Here is an 18,308-nt window from a genome sequence, read left to right on the forward strand (position 1 = left end):
ATTTGCATTTTTATTGTTCGAAAACAACTACTTTAATGTTAAATTGTGCAAAGTACAGGCATTAAAGTGTTCCAATTATGAGTTTGAAATATAAATAGCAGCGTTCTCGCACTCTTGTGTTCTAATTTATTGTCTGATGGTTGTTAAACGGATGATAAAAAAAGCTTTCCGTAGAAATTAAAACCGGCACATTCCATTCAACGTTGATTAAATTATATTGTTGATCAACATGCTTACAAACACATTTCCATATATTGTAGTTAAGTGTTCATTAAGGCCAAAATAAAAAAGATACTTGCTTCCTGTCTCCTTGCCGAAAAAATAGTAGGCAGATAGGTAAACTTGTTTTAACAGTGCTTAATTAAAAAAAATGGCAATGTGTTACGGTAGGCATGGACATTTTGGGTCAGTAGGGAGGCAGGAAGAACGGTAATATGTTTTTATTATAAGGAACTTGATATTTTTCAATAGAAAGAACGATGAGAAAGGAAACCATCTAAATAGTGTTGATGTTTTGTTCTCAAATTGTACAAACGGATTGTATTGCGGTTATTACCATAGAATGGAAAAGATGTTAAGACGGGGAACAAAAGGGGAAATAATTTTGAATGTAGACAGTTGAAATTAAATATGAAAACCTGTAGTCTCGCCGTCGGTCCCATAATGATGCTACTCTTGATTAATGATATTGGAGGGGTCTTTTTGTATGTTGAAGCATAGCAATCTCCTAATATTGGACATTCATTACCTTCATTTCGAAGTAAAGTTTTTGAATTTGTAATCTATTTGTACGTATCACTTATTCGGATAATCTTAATCATATTGCCATACTACAGGGGAAGATCTCCATTTGTACGTACTATTTAAATATGACCTTTACAGATACAACATTTAGAACAACTTCATTCTAGATTACAACTGCTAAAATATAGAACACACTAAAATATATACATGTAACATATTACACCCTAACGGCATATTGACTTACATTTGTAGGCTATTTAGTAAGCTTATCATGTCCCCATTTTTAATCGAAAAATAAAATGCCGTCTTCCTACATCATTAATACGATTAGGTTGATAGTTGTTTTACCAATCTGTTGAATATAAACTATTTTCAATCATGAACGCAATGTATTTTGCAACGAACTGGTAACATGCAGATCTAGAGAATATGACGAAAAAATTAAATAAAATTTCTTAATTTGACGGAGATATTGGGAACATATCAATTAAACATCAGGGGCCTCGTTGGCCGAGTGGTCTAAGCAGTTTCTTTTTTCAAGTAAATAATGGTAGAATGTGCTGAATGGTAGTTGTGTAAATGAGATAGCCTGATAGTTTGTATACAAACTATATGTTTTCCATAAAAGATTGTAGAATATTGTAGATAATAATATGTGCAATAAATTTTATTCGACATAAATTAGTTTATCAAGAGAAAAAATGTAGTCGAGCTACTGTATCCCTAGCCTGCCAACACTTAGGTTGTGAGTTTGAATTCCACTCGTGGCAGCTGCGCTCGACTCCAATCTTAATTGACTAGGATTGTCAGTTTTCCTGCCGGAGGTCGGTGGTTCTCTCCGGCTTAATCCACAAATAAAAACTGACCGCCAAGAAATAGCACGATAGTGCTGAAAGTGGCGTTAAACACCAATCAGTCAATGAAACATCAATCCAAGGGGTCAATTAATAAAAGTCAGCAAACAAGTCAACAAGCTCTACTCTACAATAAACGGATATCTTTGCATTATTTCAATACAAAAATAAATAGCACCGAATTTATAAAAAAATGTGAATGTCATTTAATTTTGTAAAATGTGTCTCAAATTTACTGAATATAGCACTTTATAGATTTAGGATGTTCGCTACTCTGTTTTAAAATAACAAGCTTTTTAAAAGACTGTTATGAATTGATAGTACATAAATAAAGGAACTAAAAAAGCAGAAAAAAATGAAGGGTCCGTGTGCTTGTTTTCGAGATATAAGCCATTGAATATTTGGCGGGAAATAATTCTCTATAGATTTTTCATACATTTTACATTGGCACCCTTTTTCTTTAGAAAATTATGAAAAAATAACAGCATTTTCAAATATGGCTTTTTAAACTATATGTATTAAAATTATGAAAAAAAAAGTAGAGGTTATTGAGAGAAATTTTTTAATGGTACTACATTTTTGTACATGGATAAAACCAGAGGATTCCGAATATCTGCCAAAAGTTCAAAAGCAAGAGGAGCGAACATCCTTAAGTGCGTCCGAAGCCCTTTACTGGATTGTATTCGTCAGGAACGCTCAAACTTGAATGCTTGAAAGCCTTGGCTGATATGCATAAAACTACTAAGTTAAAATTTGTTCCGAACGTACGGATTTTTCTACATATCCTACGGTAAATTAGAACTACGATTGGATATCTTAACTTGAGTGGTTTTATGCATATCAGCCCAGGGATGTATAAATACGTAGAAACATTAAGAGCTATATATGAATCAAATTGAAACTTTATATGCTATTTTGGTTTATATGCAAATCTCATACCAGAAAGGAGAAAATTGTATAAAAAAAATGTTTGTTCTTTAAAAGAAACACTGTTCGTTAGTAACTTTTCTTTTATTTTTGATCATCAAATTCCTAGTTGTGAACGATACTGCATATACATTAATTTAGATACTTATCAATCTATATGTGATAAACAAAACAGAAGAGACATTTAACGATTCTCAATTGAGTTTAATTGCCTCCAAAGTACGAGTTCACAACCAGTATCCTAACTGTTGTTTCTATTCGTTTTAGTGCGTTCTGATTTAAAATTTATGAGAAAAAAATACAACAATATTAACACTAAATGGACAGCAAACAAATCTAAAATGTCAGTGTTTAATCTAAGTGTTTTTATCACGCAATTTATAATTAACTGTACGAATTGACTCAATTTTATTTGTTTTTTTTCTATCCGTGTCACAAAATTAACACATTAATTTTTAAATCCCATCTTTTTACATCGTGTTCGAAAATACCGTTGGTATTTTTTTTTTTTTTACTATATCAGAGACCAAAAAGTGTAGTATAGGTTTTTCTTTTCATTATAAAGTTAAAATTGACAAGTTACTGTAATATTGATTGACAGATGTTCTATCGAATTTGATTCCGCGTAGAACACACTGGAACACACGTGAAACATTTATGTAACACCTATGAAACAACAATTACTGCAATCAATATAGAACGTCCTAAGATCTAACCCAGAAACTAGTATCATATAAGTACAATTTTCTAATGCTTATCTTAAGATGGACAATGAACATTCAGTGATTATAATTATACTGTTTGTATGGTTATAATTAAATTGTTTGTATTCTATCTATCACTAAAATTGAATGGGGGAGATAAAAAAAAAATATTAAAAGAGGGAAAAATGTACATCTAAATTACAAAAACATTGATTTAAAATAAATAACTAATCCGTTAAAATTTTGAGGTAAATAAACTGCTGGTTTTATTAAGAAAAAAAAAGAAGATGATAATCATCATCTGCTCGAGTATTACCAAGAGAAGTTTTACATAATATGAAGATCTCCATAATTTCAAGATCTTTGAACTTGTTTTTTAAAATGGCAAGTGGTTTGTTTTTTTAATTTTTTTTCTCATCTACCCTGTAAAAAATAATTAAAGGTATATTGCATTGCTATACGACGTGTCTCGGTATTTATACATCCAACATTCATGTATTTAGTTATGATGTGTTATGTCTTATCGTTTGTGGTTTGAAGTCTGTATTTTCGGTACATTTCACATATGTCTTATTTGTCAGTATAGTCGAGTTAATTTCCATTTTCCATGGATAAAGTATTGTGTTAGTCCAAATAATTATGACGTCGTCACAGCAATATTTCAAAATAGCCTTTCAAGACCGTCATAATCATGATAATTATTTGGACTAGTATTGTGAAAATAATTGTGAATTTTTGTAGCTCGTTCCATATAATTGTATGAATTTCAAGATTATATATACGTCACAAAAATACGTCACTTTTTGTGGTGTCCTGTGGTGTCGTTAATTCATGGTAGATGTCCGTTGTTATTCTGCGGTTTACATGTTGTAATGTACTTTTATGTTATTTATTTATGCATTTTTCTGTGCTGAGTGTTCTTGCGTTTGTTTGTACTGTATTCCTGTCACATAGTGTTGTCATTTTAGCGATATATTTTTAACATTGCCATATAAGCGGGAGGTTTGGCTAGCCATAAAACCAGGTTCAACCCACCATTTTTTCTTAAAATGTCCTGTACCAAGTCAGGAATATGGCAGTTGTTATCAAATAGTCCGTTTTTATGTATGTTGGTGTTTGTTTTTGTTGCAGTTCAGTGTTTCTGTTATTCCGTTATTTCAATTGACTTAGATATATAAAGTACACCAAGTCTTTAATAGATATGCATGAAATACTTGCCACTGGACTTTACACAAACGTATTGAATAGTCAATTAAGCAATTAGTCAGAAAAAAGGTCCACATTTTGTGTTTTGCTCGGTTGCTAGTGCTTATAATAGTTACAAACCCAAGAAATTAGTTCATGCTCCCTGTTAGTTAACCTTTAGGACACTGCCACATAAGTATAAATTTTTATCATCCTTGGAGAATAAATACTAATTTTTCACAAATGCTCTTTGCCAATTATAAGGTTGAATTTCTCATTTGGTGTAGTTTTGATTTCGTGTTGGATCTGTTCGACATCTTTCATTTGTCTATAAAAAATAACAGTTACATTTTCTTCTTTTATATTGAATGGAAAATCTACTCCAATCTTGATCGGAAATAATTTTGTGTACTTAAAAAATTATAACAAAAATACCGAACTCAAAGAGATGTTCAAAAAGGGAGAAGTACTGAAAACTGACAAAATCAAACGTTGGTCTTTATCAACCAATGGAAAACAAATGTCGTATTCCTGTCTTGGTTCAGGCATTTTCAGAAAAACATATCGTTTTAATTTCCAGACAAAAATTATAACCGCATACACGACCAAAGACAGTCTTGGTTATGTTCTGCCTAGACAATTATTAAAATCCCCTATGTGATTTTTTGTTTAGATTTGATAAAACTGATGACTGGAAAACGTCCCCCCCCCGCCCCCCCCCCCCCCCCCCCCCCCCCCCCCCCCCCCCAAGATGTGCTTTCTGATGCAGATTGGTTAGAATACATATAGGACGGAAATATTGTTGTTGCCTCGTTGATATATATGTCATTCCTCCCAAGTACAAAATGTATCACACTGACAAAACATTCAAATTAAAATTCTGCAAAATCGTCCGTTACTTATAATTAATGCTTAGTATTGTCTAAACAAAATTGCAACAGAGGTCATTTTGCAACCATTTTTTAGCGTCCATAATTGACATACAATGGGCTTATGGAACGAATTTTCAGAGATTCAATAATCATTCTGACTTTATTTTTAAAAGTCAGTAATTACTTTCGCGTGGTGGGTTAAGCATGTACATGTATAGCAGGAGACGCTTTTCATGTCGAAACCCTTCGAAACCCTTGTCTCGATCCGTTTAAAACCTTTTGTTTGAAACACTACTGTTTATGAAAGATTGAACTCAATTTCTAAAACCGTATCATGGAAAAACGATTATGTATTATATGTACTACTTTCCAGTATGCTCTTTTTTTACCGGACACGATTAGGTGGTGTTACATCTTACAATGTCTATCCAAATTAATTTTGCAAAGAATTCCACTCAAGCCGGTGCTAGGGGCCGTCTTAAACTTGCAGTGAGGTGAGAGTTGTTTTGCTCCGTGTTGAAGCCTCACTGTGACTTTGAGATGAAGAACAACAATAAAAGCGCTGTTCCTTTGCTTTTTGCGTGTATTTTTACTGTGCATGTACTGATTTTGTGTCATGGATGGATACCCCATATTTCTATTAAACACGTACACAATATATATAATCTTATATCATTATCTACATGTAATATGGTAGTACATGTATCAAATAGCCACATTACTTATACACGTGACATCTACGTTTTGACTTCAGTCTTTCTGACAAAAGCCGGTAGATATCTCCGGTCACTCTAGATTCCTCCACCAATAAAAAGGACTTGCAGCCATATATAGCCAGTGGTGTTGACTGTGGCGTTAAGCACCAACAATCAATCAATCTATCATTTCTCATTTTCAACTTACTCGGAGGCAAACACTTTAAAAGACATAATCTCAGACTAAGTAAAACACATACAAATAAGTCAGTAAGTTTATCTTTTAAAAAAATTATTTTGATAATGAAATAAATAAATATTTTGGATATCAGTCAAGTAGAAACAAATATTTGAATTGAGATCGACTTTTAAACTTCAGATTATAATTATATACTTGATTAAAAATGATAATTGAATTTCACTGCAGTGTGAAAAGGCGATGAATGCATTTTTTTATGAATGCATTATTGCGTTAAATTGATTTTTTCGCAAATTCTTTTCTTAAAAAAAAATCAAGTGCCGTATAGGTGGATGCTTTTATATTGAGGAGGATGGGCAAATCCTATTTCAATACATTGTATTTGATTATATTGAAAGTATCTAATGGAATTTTCTTATATATAAGAGAGTAACTGTTATACTTTCATGTTATATTATACTTCACAGGTGGTATATATCTACTAATATACAACATACACATATTACATAGATAGGAATATAAACCACCCATGGTCGTAGCTTTTGTAGTTAGTGTTGTCATACTTTTTATAGATAAATTATGAATAAATTTGCTTTTCCCACGTCCGATATTCGATATGATTTGAAAAAGAAAAATGACACAAGTGCATTTACACATATTTTACAATATAATACTTGCACAATACATAGAAAATGAATAGATATTAAGTCCGTGTGAACTGTTTCCAAGATTCAATATTCTAAATCCAACTAAATCTATTAACTTCTTAACGAAAGAGTCGAGTTATTTTAATATCACAGAATCTAATATTAAAAATTGATATAATGATACTTTGACATACTTTGACATTTTCTTACAACGTGATTAATGTTTGCTTATCCCAAGTTTCAATTGTATGTCTAAGAAACTAACTGTAACTGGGCTATACAATGACAAAGAGAGACAAAAGGTAACAAAGGGACACATTTACTCATAAGTCGAAAATAAACTGACAATGCCACTGCAAGAAAAAAAAAAATAAAAAAAGACGAACAAACAAAAAAACAGTACACAAAACACAACATTGAAAACTAAAGACTAACTAAAGTAACACGAACCCCACCAAAAACCGGGCGTGATCTCAGGTGCTCCTGAAGACGGACGACATAAAAGATAATGCAGTGGTGACATGTTCTTCCTCACGAATATTATAGGCATGGCAAAGCTTATACGAGGAACGCATTTATATCTAGATTTTAAAATATATGATAACCTATTTCATCGCCCAGTTGTTTTGACCTTTAAAAGGATGTTTGCTACTCTGTTTCAAAATAACAAGCTTTGTATAAGACTGTTATAAATTGACAGCATATAGATAAAGGAACTAAAAAAGCAAAAACAAATGAAGGGTCTGTGTGCTGGTTTTCCAGATATAAGCTATTGAACATTTGGCGGGAAAAAATTCTCTATAGATTTTTCATACAGTTAACATTGGCACCTTTTTCTTTCAAAAACTATGAAAAAATAACAAGGATTCGATAAGATTTTCAAATATGGCCTTTTAAAATATATGTAATTAAATTATGAATAGAAAAGTAGGAGTTAGCGGGCAAAATATTTATTAGCACTACATGGATAAAACCAGAGGATTTCGAATATCTGACAAAAATTCAAAAACAAGGGGAGCGAGTAGCAGTCAGTTAGATCATTACAAAGATTCCTTGTTTCGATTTGAAAACCGAAAAATCATTTATTCAGGCTCAATTTGTGTAAGTGGTAGTATTGGACCAACATTTATTTCCACAATCTATGAGTTATTTAAGCATTTTTTTATATTTCAGGTTTGGTGACACCTTTAATTGCAGAGAAGGTCCTTGGTTCGTCTGGTGGAATACTCATTCTGACCATGGGTGCCATGGCTCTAATGTCGACAGGGTCAGGAGAGGTCATGGCGATATCCTCCATCATCGTCTATGACATTTATCAAACATATATACGTCCGTTCAGGTGTGTTGAATGAGTTCTTTTTGAATAGGAAGAACCAATGGAATTTAACGAGAATAAATTCAAGAATATATCTTTTAGCATAGATGACAAATACTGACGCTATCCCCACTTTTTGTGCAAATATAGTAAATCCAATATTTCGCAACGGCACACACACAATCATGTATTTGACTAAAAACAAAACAACACTAAACGTGCATTCCTGTGTTGACTTAATTATGATGATAATCTCGTTTGAATTCATCGCAATATCCCTGCCTATTAAACAATGAGAACATAAGTTAGATAAACAAGCTATTTAGACAATTATCTCAATATGGTATCTATGTTAAATTGCAGGTTTGGAGACACTTTCTGTGCATTACAATTGAATTGACACAGCTTAGTATTATTTCCTTATAACGATGCTTAGGGATAAGGCAAACAAATTTATACTTTGACAGTTCCTCCGACTCTAACATACACATTCATAGGTCGAGTGTTTATTGTTAGTTATCGCTAGTCCGCCATTCCCCCAAATTATAACATGACCCTTAACAATATTAAAAGTGTTATGTTTTATTTGAAATCATATAATTTAGTTTTAAGATTTGTATTGTCTTAGTATAGATTAGATAAATGCCGATACACTCATATTATTGTCTAAACTATTTTTAGCCAGACAAATTGCATAGCTAGCTAGACATGTACATTTAGAGTTATCTCTCTTTGAATAAAATTTTCAAATAAATACCTTTTTGACAAATTTATATTTTAGAAAAGACTTAAAGAGAACGGATTGTGTTTTGTGCGGGAAGCTAAAGAAACAGACAGTTGCTGCCACTTATGCAAATGACCAGGACCGGGAAATTTTGTGTCACTGTCGAAGTGTCAACAAGTGTCATAATTGCTTAGAGGATATACAAAGACGACACAGACCGAACTTGTTTGGTATCAAACCACCGTATATGTGTCCAATACACGGACAGTATCGTCAATACCAAGATTATCTTATCACTTTTAAGAACTGGTGTATCATCTGGGTTACATTGGCGATTATTCCGCTGGGTTTGATAATTTTTGAGTCCGGTATCGACCTTAACTGGATATTTTACGTAGGAGCCATTATAACGATTCCATGTTTTCCACCAGTGATGCTTTCTATTATATGGGTAAAAGCAACCTCAAAAGGCCTCATGGTCGGTAAGTTGACTTAGCTATTTATCTGTTTCCAAGTAAATACAAAATTTATGGAGCAATTTCTGTCGATGACAATTTTGCTCATTTTACTTTTGGCGCGGCTGCATTTAAATGTGATCATGATAACTCGCCATTTCATATTGGTATTTAGTATTTTTTTCAAAAGAGCACTTTTTGTTTGGATGTTAATGTCCCAACAAATGGACATTCAACCAATGACGTAACGCTTTTTTCATTGTGGAATACGAACAATCAAATAACCAACATTTTTTTTCGATTTTGAATCGGTGACTTTATAACTACATTTTCAAAGTACCATCAGCATTTTAAGGCCAACAGCTTATTTTAAATATCTTAATGCTTATTGTCGCTTCTTTTTGCTAATTAGTGAGACGATATATTGAGTGGTATCGGAAAACGACAACAATTAGATATATATGAATGCTCTTTGTCACAGCTTCTAAATAACACTAATGTGTTTTTACATACACATAAATCTAAAGTTGTTTCTTTGTGATAATGATACCGATAAAACATTCCTGAACAATCTCGGGGAACACATGGACTTAATTTGATACAGATTGAAATGAATTATTTCATAAGACCAGAAACATGTCGTTGGTTACAACAAGGTATATAATGGCAGCCGACAGAGGAAAGCGCTTCAAACCTAATGAATGTGTTGTTTAATCATTATAATTTTTTCATTATTTTATCTTTTTTATCCTCAATACATGTATGTACTTGAAGTAAATTGCCTGGTAATTTCGAATTTAAGATTTGCTTCGATTAATGTTTGAGGCGATCGACTGTGATATTCAACGAATTGTATTATGTCTTTTTATCTTTTCAGGTGCAGTCACCGGGTTTTTTTGTGGATCAGCTGCAACACTTACAGCCGCTAGTATGTACCCGAATGGATTGAATGATTTTCTTTTAAATACTGTGAGAGATTACAGTATTTTAGCTGGAACATGCTTTAGTTTTGGCGTTAGCCTGACTGGATGTTTGATTATCTCCCTTTTCACACATAAGATTAAAAATAAACATGACGAAGATATGGAATGGCAGAAAATGTACAACATAGATAATCCTCTTAATCCTTGGGAGCTTAATTTTAAAGAGGAGCTAGAAGGACTCCATTTTGATACGAAACCAACATTTCAGCAGATGTCTACTACCTTTAGAAAAGCAAAAATTACAGCATACGTAGGGGGATTTTGCAGTATATTTTTATTCGCCATTTTGATACCAGGGATAATGGCTACCTTCACCGTTATGAGTGAAACCCAATTTAAAGTATGGGTGTGGTTTACACAAGGTTGGGCAGTAGTAATGGCGGTTATAGTTATCGTTGCACCTCCATTTGAAGAAATTCGGAGAATTGTTAAACAGTACCGCAAAAACAAAGAAAGGAGGCAAGAGTCGAATGGAAATATCAATGATAAAATTGTAATGAACGAAGTTATTTTTAAGGACAAGTCACATACCGATAGTAATAGTGTCCCAACTAAGGTTTAATGATAATCCGTCATTATATGGAAAGAAGGTGACATCCTACAAATTTGTTTTCTCCCCACGTTCAAGTAGGTCGTTAACACATAATCGTAATGATTTATATAGAATGCACTTATATCAGCGATTTTTGGATAGACGATCCAAATCAATAAGTATACGAGAAAAAAATGTATTATAACAAAAATAAACCATGCATTTTGTTCATGTAAACAATGAATCAAACTGTCCTTTTTTGTAGCAATCGTAATAAATGCACTTTTTAGTGTAATGATTTGCTGAGTGTTTGTAACTAGAAAACATATGACTATATAATGACAATACTAATGAAAATAATAGTTTGTAGAAATTCAAATATTAATATATAATTAAATTTTTGTTGTGGTTTTACTTAAATGAACTTCAAAGCTGTTGATTTTTTCGTATTAAATTAACATTGAAATTCAAAGTGATTATCATTATCCTGATAAGAGAGAACAATTTGTATCCCTCGATCACGCACTTTAATACCGTACTTTCTAAAATACATTATAAAAAAATAATCTATGTAGCAAGTGCATTTTATAGAAAAAAGGAAACAAACCAGCAGCTCTAACTAGTCTACTAGCAGACTGTAATCGACCTTGAATCAGAAATACATGTATATGTATATTTTCCTAAGGAGGGACACAGATTTGAATTGAAAATAAAGAGCTAGTGGAAAGAGCAAATGTATTTGTGTGTAATACATGTATTCTATATTGTTTTTCATATCTTTTAATTCTTTTAAATATTTTGTTAAGCTAAACAATGTTCATAGTTATACTTTTTATATAAATTGGTTAAACATATTTATCAATGTGTACTTCTCACGCTTAGTATGTATTGGGCAACATCTCATTATGTCCGGTTTCGAACCAGATTACCATTGGCAGAGGGAAACATCTTTTGGTAAACGTGTGTAATAATAGAATCAACATTGGTAATTGGCAAATAGATTTGGTATTTGTATATGCTTTTCATGTTTATTTCAATCAAATTATCCGTTAGCTATCTACCTCGATTAATTTTTTGAATATAAGATTATTTACATTGTATAAACAAGGAAGGTGTTGTAGCATTTGTTCATTTTTTGTATTTCTTACTCGCAAATTATAACAAACGTATATAACAATGTACTATGGTTTTGAGAAATATATATAAATAATTAATTATAAGTGTTCGAACGGCATATTTTGAAGTTAATAAAACATTCTGGCATTTTGGTTTTAAAAGAAAAGAGTCCAATTAATACATGTACAGATTTTCATTGCATCAAAACGTATTTTAACACACATACATTATATTTTTTATCTGACAAACTATACAGAAGAAGAAGAAGAAGAAGAATAAGAATATTTATTGAAAGCAATTAAAGGGACCGTTTCCGAGCATATACATATAGATTCTACCACTGCATCGAGTGTGATACGATATTTATCCACTCGAGACAGTTAAATTTTCAAATTTAAAACGCGAGGCTCGCCGAGCGTTTTAAATATTTAAAATTTAACTGTCGAGAGTGGATAAATATCGTATTACACGAGATTTGGTGGTGGAATCTGTTTCTCTAATGATTTTCAAACTATATGCAGGCAAACTTATTCCTTCTTTTTGAATTATCTGCAAAAAGATGTGTTCTTTCTATGTGACTTCATCAGGCATGGTCGCCTTTTTTCATGCCGTCACAATAGGAAATTCAGAGGAAAGCAAGAAAATTCGACGTCATAATCAGATTTTAACCAATGAAGAACTGAGATCAAACGAACCACACGTTGATTAAATTTTTTTTATACAATTGGTGCAGAAAGGGATAAATTGACGAAGAATTAGAGAAATATATATATAGTATTAATTGTACATGATATTACGTCTATCATATTTCACTGTTAGCAAAGTCCTGCTCTTTCACTATTATTTTTAAAAATGTTGAAATATGTATAAAAGTACTGGGATCCTCTCAAAAATGTTTACTTGATAAATCTGTCCAGAGATATGCAACATGAATGTAAGAAACTGAAAGTCCATAAAAGGATGCTGCGTTGTTGTGACTTTCAGTAAAGGCTGGGAAACGTTTTATTATTGACTTTGCTTGGAGACAATTTCTTTGATATTTGATTATTTATCTGGTTTGGAGCACAATGTAGACGATTTTCAATTCTTAAAGAAACAATCTATGCATGTTCTTGTAAGCGTCAGTCCATCAATAACAGATATTACACTGAATTTAGAAATAGGATTGAGAATGTATTTCCTCAATGACTTTGACCTTTAGTCATATGTATCTAACCAACTATTTGTATGTACTATAGAAGCATTTTTAGCATAAAGTCCAGTAGTGTTATGAATGAGTTAAACATATTTTATTGTTCATTCAACATTTGGTCATAAGAATTTGATAGTTATTCATTTTTCTCAAAAGTTATTCATGTGTATTCAAGTTTTCATTTGTTTTATTTGTCAATGTACTAGAAAAAAACTTTTATATGCATGTGTTTAAAGAATTCAATTTCGTATTTTGTATTTTGTAGCAGAATGCTCCTGAAAATTTAACCTTTTAATATGTACAAAAATAGACAAATAATGTTCTCTTATCAATACCAGTCCAAATGTATGTACAAATATATCCATAGTTTGTAGTTTTGTAAACATGAATGTAAGAATAGAATTTGTTACAGAAACACAATAAAACTAGATTTACATTGTTGTTTTTATGTAGGTAGGAAGCTGTCTAAAGTAGTACATCCAATATCTTTTGTGTCACATCTAATCACTGTGTTGCATTCTAGTTAGTGTGGCATTAATAATTTGATAAAAAATTTTGACCTACAATTTTGCATGGAATTAAACTCATTTGTATTTACTGCAATTGATTGGTTTAATGCATTAGCCTTTCTATGCTTTTTTTGTTTGTAACTTTTTTTTCTTTAATTCAGAAGGAGTTTGGTTATGTCTGTCTTTTGGTTGCTGTCTCATTGACGCTTAACTTCAGTCTTTTGGTTGCTGTCTCATTGACGCATTACTTCAGTTGTTTGGTGCTGTCTCATTGACTCTCAACTTCAGTCTTTTGGTTGCTGTCTCATTGACGCTTAACTTCAGTCTTTTGGTTGCTGTCTCATTGATGCTTAACTTCAGTCTTTTGGCTGCTGTCTCATTGACGCTTAACTTCAGTCTTTTGGTTGCTGTCTCATTGACACTTAACTTCAGTCTTTTGGTTGCTGTCTCATTGACGCTTAACTTCAGTCTATTGGTTGCTGTCTAATTGACGCTTAACTTCAGTCTTTTGGTTGCTGTCTCATTGACATTTAACTTTAGGTAACTGTTAGTAAGATATTAGCCTTCGTAAAAACGAACATGGCATTACCTTTATAATTTCACCTACACGTAATGTTTTACCTGTTTAATGTTATATCTGACCCGAATTTATTGAAGACGCTCATCCGGTTTGCATTTGAAAAAAAACCCAAACAAATACTTCAGCTTTTACTTTTAAAACCAAAATAAGGAATCCCGGTAAATTGATTGTTAAGTTTAACAAATTATCAAATGGAAAATACGAAGTATGATATTTGTATGCTGAAAATCTGCTTATCATAACTTGTCTTGTTCAGGGAAGCAGAATGCACTATTTCTCGAAAGTTCTACAAAGCCGACGTAATAACGTCACCAATTTTCATGGCATCAATTCACAATGGATGCTATGAAAACGTACGCGCAAGAGCAGACTATGTATGACTGATTTTAAATGTATGATTTGATGTTGTTTTCTGTCAGTTTCATCAGAATGGAGATAACAATATTGTATTTGAATCTCCGACAGCATCAATTGGTGATTTGATGGTCGCAAATACCCGTTTACTGTGACCGCTAACGCGTCGCTATTAAACTAAATTTGCGACCATCAAATCACCAATTGATGCCGTTAGAATTTAAACTACAATACAGTTATCTTCTAATTTTATATTGCAGATGAACACATATATATTACATTGGTTTTTGCAAAAACAACAATTCCAGCCCTGCCCTAAATCTCTTCGTTAATGAGTACCATAGCATACGATGAATCGTAACATTTAATTTCATCCTGCAATCGACCTTTCTTCTATTCAAATACAGGTTTACAGATAACACGAAATTACTGTAACTGTTGACATCACAATTCAATTTGGGGTCCTCATTTCGGTCCGCGTTTACGTCATTTCGATTCCATTTTAAAAACAAATTCAACGATTGGAATGAAAAAAAACCCCGTATAATGAGAAATTGCAAGATAAAACAATATTCGTACAGTGTATACGTAGGAAGATATACTATTTATTTGAAGAGCTTTAGAAACAGAGAGAAACTATGTAAGAGCAACATTATAGGTGTCACAAGTCAAGAACAAAAGTTTTAACAACCTTCGGACTTAATCAATAGTCTTTATGTTCGGTTTTGTGAACTGCACATTGACTACCCTCATTCATTTGATGATTTCTAATTATCTATTGGCAACTTCTAAATATTTGTGGTATATAAAAAAATTATTTTAAAACCTTTGAAACTGATCAAACATCAGTGGTGAAAAGCTGTTTTAATAAAGAATATTCAAAAGATTCAGCAGGTGTATGCAAACATCAATATTTTGATCATTTTGTTGTTGTTCACAGTACGAGTACCGAAGTGAAAATGTATCGTCATACTAAATACTTATCAAAGGTGGTACTTGTGAGACGAGATATAACACCAAAAGAAGTAAACATTGAATAACAAAAAATGCATTAAGAATTGTGTCACAAGATCAACATCCCCGATTCCATCCCTGCTCTAGATCATAAGATATATGAGTCCATTGGACTACGATGAATCGTAAAATTTATTTATTCTGCAATCGAATTTTTTCTAATATACAAATACAGGTGTACAGACAACACGAAGTCTCCTGGTAACCTGCTCCTTTCTAGCGAACGGTTAAGTTCAAATTACTTTTTACATAACAGTTCAATATGGGCCCTTATTGCGGTCTGCTTTCAAGTCATTTCGATTTCATTCAAAAACAAATTCAACGATTGGGATGGATAAAACTATACATTCAATGTTAAATTGCAAGATAAAAACAACATGTGTAGTGCAGAAACATATACACATTTATTTGAAGAGCAAAAAAAATGTAAAAAGCAACATTATCGGTAACACAAGTCAAACACAAAAGTTATTATCAACCGTCGGACTAATTCTATACTCTTTATGTTCGGTTTTGTAAACTGAAGATCTACCCGTATTCATTTGATGATTTCTAATTACCTCTTGGCATCTTTTAATTATTTGTGGTATATATATAATTTATTTAAAAATCTTTGTAAACTGAATAAACATCAATGCGGAAGAAATGATAAACTAAAGAATGTTTCAAAATCATGTGAAAATCTCAGCAGGTGTATGCAAACATCAATATTTAAATTCAATTGATAATGTTAAATACAAACGATCGATTTTGGAACACTTCACCTTTTCATATCTAATGTCGTTTTAGATTAAATAGGCTTAGCTCAATACGAAAACAAATGACACTTAATAGATTCACAAAAAATACAGAAGTGCTTAAATTTATATTAAACGTTTCGAGGAGTTAATTCCCACGATATTCATGTAATAGTATGTATAATAAAAATGTCAATACTTTAGACGCATCGCGTATAGTTATCAAATTGTTTGTTTCTCTTTGTGTACTTACATAAATTATATGTACAATTACAAAGAATGAGAACATGGAGCTTATAAATGCATTTGTCTTCGTCATATGATCTCTGGTTGAAAGTTGTCTCATTGGCAATCATACAACCTCCCTTTATGCTTATATTCTATACATTATCATTAGTCTTAAAAAAGATTAAATCGAGATTCTTGTCTCAACTGGTTGATAGATGTTTACTTGCTGCTTAACGTCCATCGGAAATTATTTCATACACATTCAGGAGAAAAGCAAATCAACTATTAGTACAATAGGTAGGTTCTACAAGGTGTGATAAAGAAATAGAAATTGGACTACCGCTAGAAAAATATTTGAATGGGGGCATAAGTTGATCCTTTAAGTAGGCAGGCGAGAGCCGCCTGATGCGTTGTAGCAAGGATTCTTTAGCGTACAGAGAGTGTGGCAATATACCTGCACGAAGCATCTGATTTAACGTCACGATTCTGACCAAACGTGTCTGCGAGATTGTTCATCCTGCACAGTAAAAATGTAAACCCCATGTTAGCGATGACCATTTTTTACTGCCGGAACAAGGAAAGTTCAGGAATGGCGATTAAATAAAATTGAGAATGGAAATGGGGAATGTGTCAAAGAGACAACAACCCGACCATAGAACAGACAACAGCAGAAGGTCACCAACAGGTCTTCAATGCAGCGAGAAATTCCCGCACCCGGAGGCGTCCTTCAGCTGGCCCCTAAACAAATATATATACTAGTTCAGTGATAATGAACGCCATACTAAACTCCAAATTGTACACAAGAAACAAAAATTAAAAATAATACAAGACTGACAAAGGCTAGAGGCTCCTGACTTGGGACAGGCGCAAAAATGCGGCGAGGTTAATCATGTTAATGAGATCTCAACCCTCCCCCTATACCTCTAGCCAATGTAGAAAAGTAAACGCATAACAATACGCACATTAAAATTCAGTTCAAGAGAAGTCCGAGTCTGATGTCAGAATGTGTAACCAAAGAAAATAAACAAAATGACAATAATACATAAATAACAACAGACTACTAGCAGTTAACTGACATGCCAGCTCCAGACTTCAATTAAACTGATTGAAAGATTATGTCTTCATCATAAGAATATCAGGCACAATCCTTCCCGTTTGGGGTTTAGTATCATACCATCATAACATATATGAGAAGAACATAACCCGTGTCATGCCAACAACTGGTTTTTAAATAAATGTGTTTAGTGTCGATGCAAAGACCCTATAAGTGAATCAATATTAACGCCAAAATATGCAATCTTTAATGACCTGACAACAGTATCGTAACTATATCCCTTCTTAATACGTCTATTTAAAGGTTTTGTTAGCTTCAGAGGTGTATACTGACATTTTTGTGCTTTATAAAGAATATTTCCATAAAAAATTGGATGTGAAATACCTGAACGTATAAGAAGTCTGCATGTTGAGCTATATTTACGAATGATGTCCTTATACCGATGATAAAATTTAGTAAATGTTTTGACTAGTTTGTGATATCGAAAACCCTGGTGTAATAATTTTTCAGTAATACATAAATTTCTCTCGTTAAAATCTAAAACATTGTTACATACACGAGCGAATCGTACAAGTTGAGATATATAAACATCGTAAGATGGTGACAAGGGAACGTCACCATCTAAAAATGGATAATTAACGATAGGAAATGAAAAATCATCTCTTTTATCATATATTTTAGTATTAAG

The 18,308-nt window shown here is 32.3% G+C and overlaps 1 protein-coding gene across 1 annotated transcript in view; it reads left to right on the top strand.

Annotated features, from left to right (window-relative positions):
• Positions 1 to 13,580, top strand: part of LOC127714803 (uncharacterized) — a 40,347-nt gene extending 26,767 nt beyond the window's left edge. The window contains exons 5-7 of the mRNA XM_052220838.1: positions 8,001 to 8,166; positions 8,924 to 9,348; positions 10,199 to 13,580. Coding sequence (XP_052076798.1) covers positions 8,001 to 8,166; positions 8,924 to 9,348; positions 10,199 to 10,866 — 1,259 coding nt within the window. The 3' untranslated portion in view covers positions 10,867 to 13,580. The remainder of the gene's footprint in view (positions 1 to 8,000; positions 8,167 to 8,923; positions 9,349 to 10,198) is intronic.
• The last annotated feature ends 4,728 nt before the right edge of the window (positions 13,581 to 18,308 follow it).

This window comes from Mytilus californianus, unplaced genomic scaffold (genome assembly GCF_021869535.1).
Source record: "Mytilus californianus isolate M0D057914Y unplaced genomic scaffold, xbMytCali1.0.p SCAF_9, whole genome shotgun sequence".
In the NCBI taxonomy this organism is placed as follows: Eukaryota; Metazoa; Mollusca; class Bivalvia; order Mytilida; family Mytilidae; genus Mytilus; species Mytilus californianus.